This window comes from Eufriesea mexicana, unplaced genomic scaffold, assembly GCF_001483705.2.
Source record: "Eufriesea mexicana isolate 0111107269 unplaced genomic scaffold, ASM148370v2 scaffold4744748416, whole genome shotgun sequence".
Classification (NCBI taxonomy): Eukaryota; Metazoa; Arthropoda; class Insecta; order Hymenoptera; family Apidae; genus Eufriesea; species Eufriesea mexicana.
Window position 1 is genome coordinate 228,158 of NW_016907984.1, and position 3,480 is coordinate 231,637.

Below are 3,480 nucleotides of genomic sequence, written 5' to 3' on the forward strand. Positions count from 1 at the left end.
ATTATTTTTATGCGCATATATTTATATATATATATTTATTATATATATTTATATTTATATTATATTAAAAAAAGAGAATTGAACTCACGTATGTTCACAGGTATGCACATTCATCATGTTTGAAGAGAAATCTACCGTTTACTGTTAAATCATCGTAGTTATTATGAATATATTTTCCTCAATAAGTGATGATGAAAATTGTTTTCTTGATCGAGTAAGATTGACTACTTAATTGAATTTTTGTGTTACAGTTTGAAGAGGGAGGAGTATCTTTGTTAATTAAAACAAAGGACGGATTATTATATTACAAAAAAATGAAAGATATACTTTAACATAAAATTTTCAAAATATTTCTTTTCGCTTAATGTTATCCTTATAATACTAAAACTAATTTATTTTTACGTATAATTTTATTTTTTGATAATCGCATGCATTTTTTTTTCTTTTTATTTTGCTTGAGAATGTATGGACACTTATCAAGTTCTATAAATAACGAATATCTACTGAGTAAAGATATTCGACAAATATCGCGTTTATAATTTTAATTCAACAATAGCATCAATGTAATACATGTAACATAAGATTAGTATAAAAGACTTGTTAAAACTTTTTGTATTACCGTATAATATAAACGTTAAATTGCTTTATAATTATGTAATTCAAATTAAATAACAAGAAAATAAGTTTATGATCATAACTAAAGACTATAAAAAATTTATCTAAAAAGTTGTCAAACTCTTAGCGATATATTGAAACTTTTAAACATCGCATCCATACATGTTTCTTTAATACGCACTCTAAATTAACAACGCACGTTCATACTGAACACAAGATTGGCAGAGCTATGATACTCATCCCTCGTGTACTGTGTAGTTCAATGTCCGTAGACATTTATGAGCTACAAGCAACGATAGAGTACATGAAAACTCTGTCAGGAACATGCAAAGTTGTTACGATGCAGTTTAGCGATTCATTACAATAAATGTTGAACAATTATATCCAACATTAATTATCTAAATCTGCGACACCTGTATTTTAATTGTAACGTACTGAAAAATTATAATTTGCTTTAGCAATTGAAAACTAACGAAGTTTTTTGACTCCAGATTGCTTTCGAAACTTTTTCTCAACAACTTGTCTTTTCTTTTCTCTTTATCCTCGTTGCCAATGTGCACGAGAATGATTATGGTATCTGTAATGCGGAGGCCTATAATTTCTACCATGTCGCGGTCGTACATTATTAGAAGTATTATAATAATGTCTCCGGTAATAACCACCAAGAGATCGGTTCCACGTTTTGCCATTTTGATATTCCTGGAAAGGATTATATCCCGAGTTACTCCTTTCTTCATACGTCCGATGATTTTTTACTTTCTTTGCTCGACCGCGATCAATTTCTTCGTCATCTGTATTAAAATGGCGTTTACGTTCTTCTCTTCTATCATTATCAACTTCTCTGTCTAAGTGTGTTCTGTTACCATTCCAATTTGTAACTGTAAAAAACAAGCATATTTTATTATAAATCTAGAGTTCATTTCATAAGAAAATGATTTTATTATGCGGTTAATCTGTTAAAATAAAGATATTTATACACAGTTTTTAATATTTTGTCATTTAATAGTATTACCGTAACACTTTGTATAATTTTTTTTACTAAATCACAAACTATATAGTTTATTGTTACGGACTTAACAAAGGCACAACAACGAGAATATTTCCAATTTAACAATTAACAAAAGTTCAAAATGTTATGTTTTGTAATATTCATGATATATCACTGAAAGACATATAAACCTAAAGTATTAAAAGTATTAATTTTTTGTTAAAATTATAAACAGGATTTTTTGTTTTAGAATGTTTGAGTGAATAAGACTTTTCATTTCTTGTATATTTGTTCTATTATTTTATGTAGAATTTTTGGATTTAGGACGCATGGATGCACAATAGGTTGGTGAGGATTTTTGGATTGATTGGGAGGCTGGATTCAATGGGTTCTTCAATAGAATTCTTTTGTTGTACTGACCCGAAGAACTGCCATAGCCACGATGGGACATCTTTAGTAAATGGGAAACTGTATCGGAACGATTCGTTCCATTAAAGTCTCTTAAAGCTGCAGCACTGGGTGTGGTATTATTCTGACTAATTTTATGAACATCTTCCCTATGTAAACATAAATAATTATTAAATATATATATATATGTACATACTGTGCGTTCGAGAAGAGATGGCAGGCACAGCGTGTTTACATGCTCACGGCTGATTGACTCTGCTGACACTCCCTCGATCACAGGCAGTGTAACCGCTATTAGTCGAAAACGGTGACGAAGATCATCGGTGGGCTGTAGCGAGATCGAGTGAGATAGGATATGACAGCATCGGCGTTAGTTTTCTGTTTCTTAATAGCTTCAAAGACTATGCTGTCATATCCTATCTCACTCGGTCTCGCTACGGCCCGCCGATGATCTTCGTCCACCGTCTTCGGCTAATAGTGGTTACATTGCTTGTGATCGTGGGAGTGTCAGCGGAGTCAGTCAGCCGTGAAGATGTAAACACGTTGTGTCATCTCTTCTCGAACGAATAGTATATAAAATTAGTCAATTGAATTTGTCAGAATTATATTACATATTTAGTATGATAAAATACTAAGTTAATGTAATAAAATACAACATACTTATCAGTCACTGACCATCCATTGGGTGCTGCATTTGATGTAGGAGAGAATGATGTATCTTTTGAAACTTGCCAGCCTTTCATACTACTACTTGTAGCTTTTGTGACTATCTTATCATCTTGTCCTGATTTCACTCTAACAGACTGGTGCCACTTATTACTTTTGCTATTATTACCCCCATTTTCTGTCTTACCATTTGTTTCTGATTTACCATTTTGATATTTTATTGTACTCGTTATGGTACTACAGCTAGAGCCATTTTGTGTTTTTGTACATTGTGTTGCATTTGTTTGACTCTGAGATACACTACTGCCATTTGTCTTTGACATGAATTTTTGCACTTCTTTAGAAGTAAGAATTACTTTAGTTGCACTATTTTTTGCTGGAGAACATTTTTGTGTACCATTAGTAGCACAAGCAGAAGTATTTGTTTTTGTTGGAGTACTTGAATTTGATTGAATGTGATTTTTTAGTGTTCCAATAGAATTAACATCCTCTTCTTCACTAGATCCATCGTAAGGAACTAAGCTATTTCCATTCAAAATTTTTCCATTTTTAATATGCATAATTAATCTTGGTTGAGATTTATCTTGTAATTTTTGTGGTAATTGTGGCCCAATAAAATTTGTAGTCTTTTGAGTGGTATTGAGTGATATAAGTCCAGTATTCTTATTTGTTGATAGTTGTAAATTTGTTTCTGAATTATCTGTATTATCTTTATTAGTGGATGTGCCATTAATTAATCCATTTAATGAGAGGAGACCAGATGTTGATGCCTTAGGAGTTATAGTTTTATTCATAGGATTTCC

The 3,480-nt window shown here is 31.3% G+C and overlaps 1 protein-coding gene across 1 annotated transcript in view; it reads right to left on the reverse strand.

Moving 5' to 3' along the window:
• Positions 1 to 1,152: 1,152 nt before the first annotated feature.
• The window catches only part of scny (ubiquitin specific peptidase 36), a 5,200-nt gene continuing 2,872 nt past the window's right edge, over positions 1,153 to 3,480 (reverse strand). Inside the window, 3 exon segments of the mRNA XM_017906291.1 lie at positions 1,153 to 1,493; positions 2,024 to 2,160; positions 2,672 to 3,480. Coding sequence (XP_017761780.1) covers positions 1,153 to 1,493; positions 2,024 to 2,160; positions 2,672 to 3,480 — 1,287 coding nt within the window.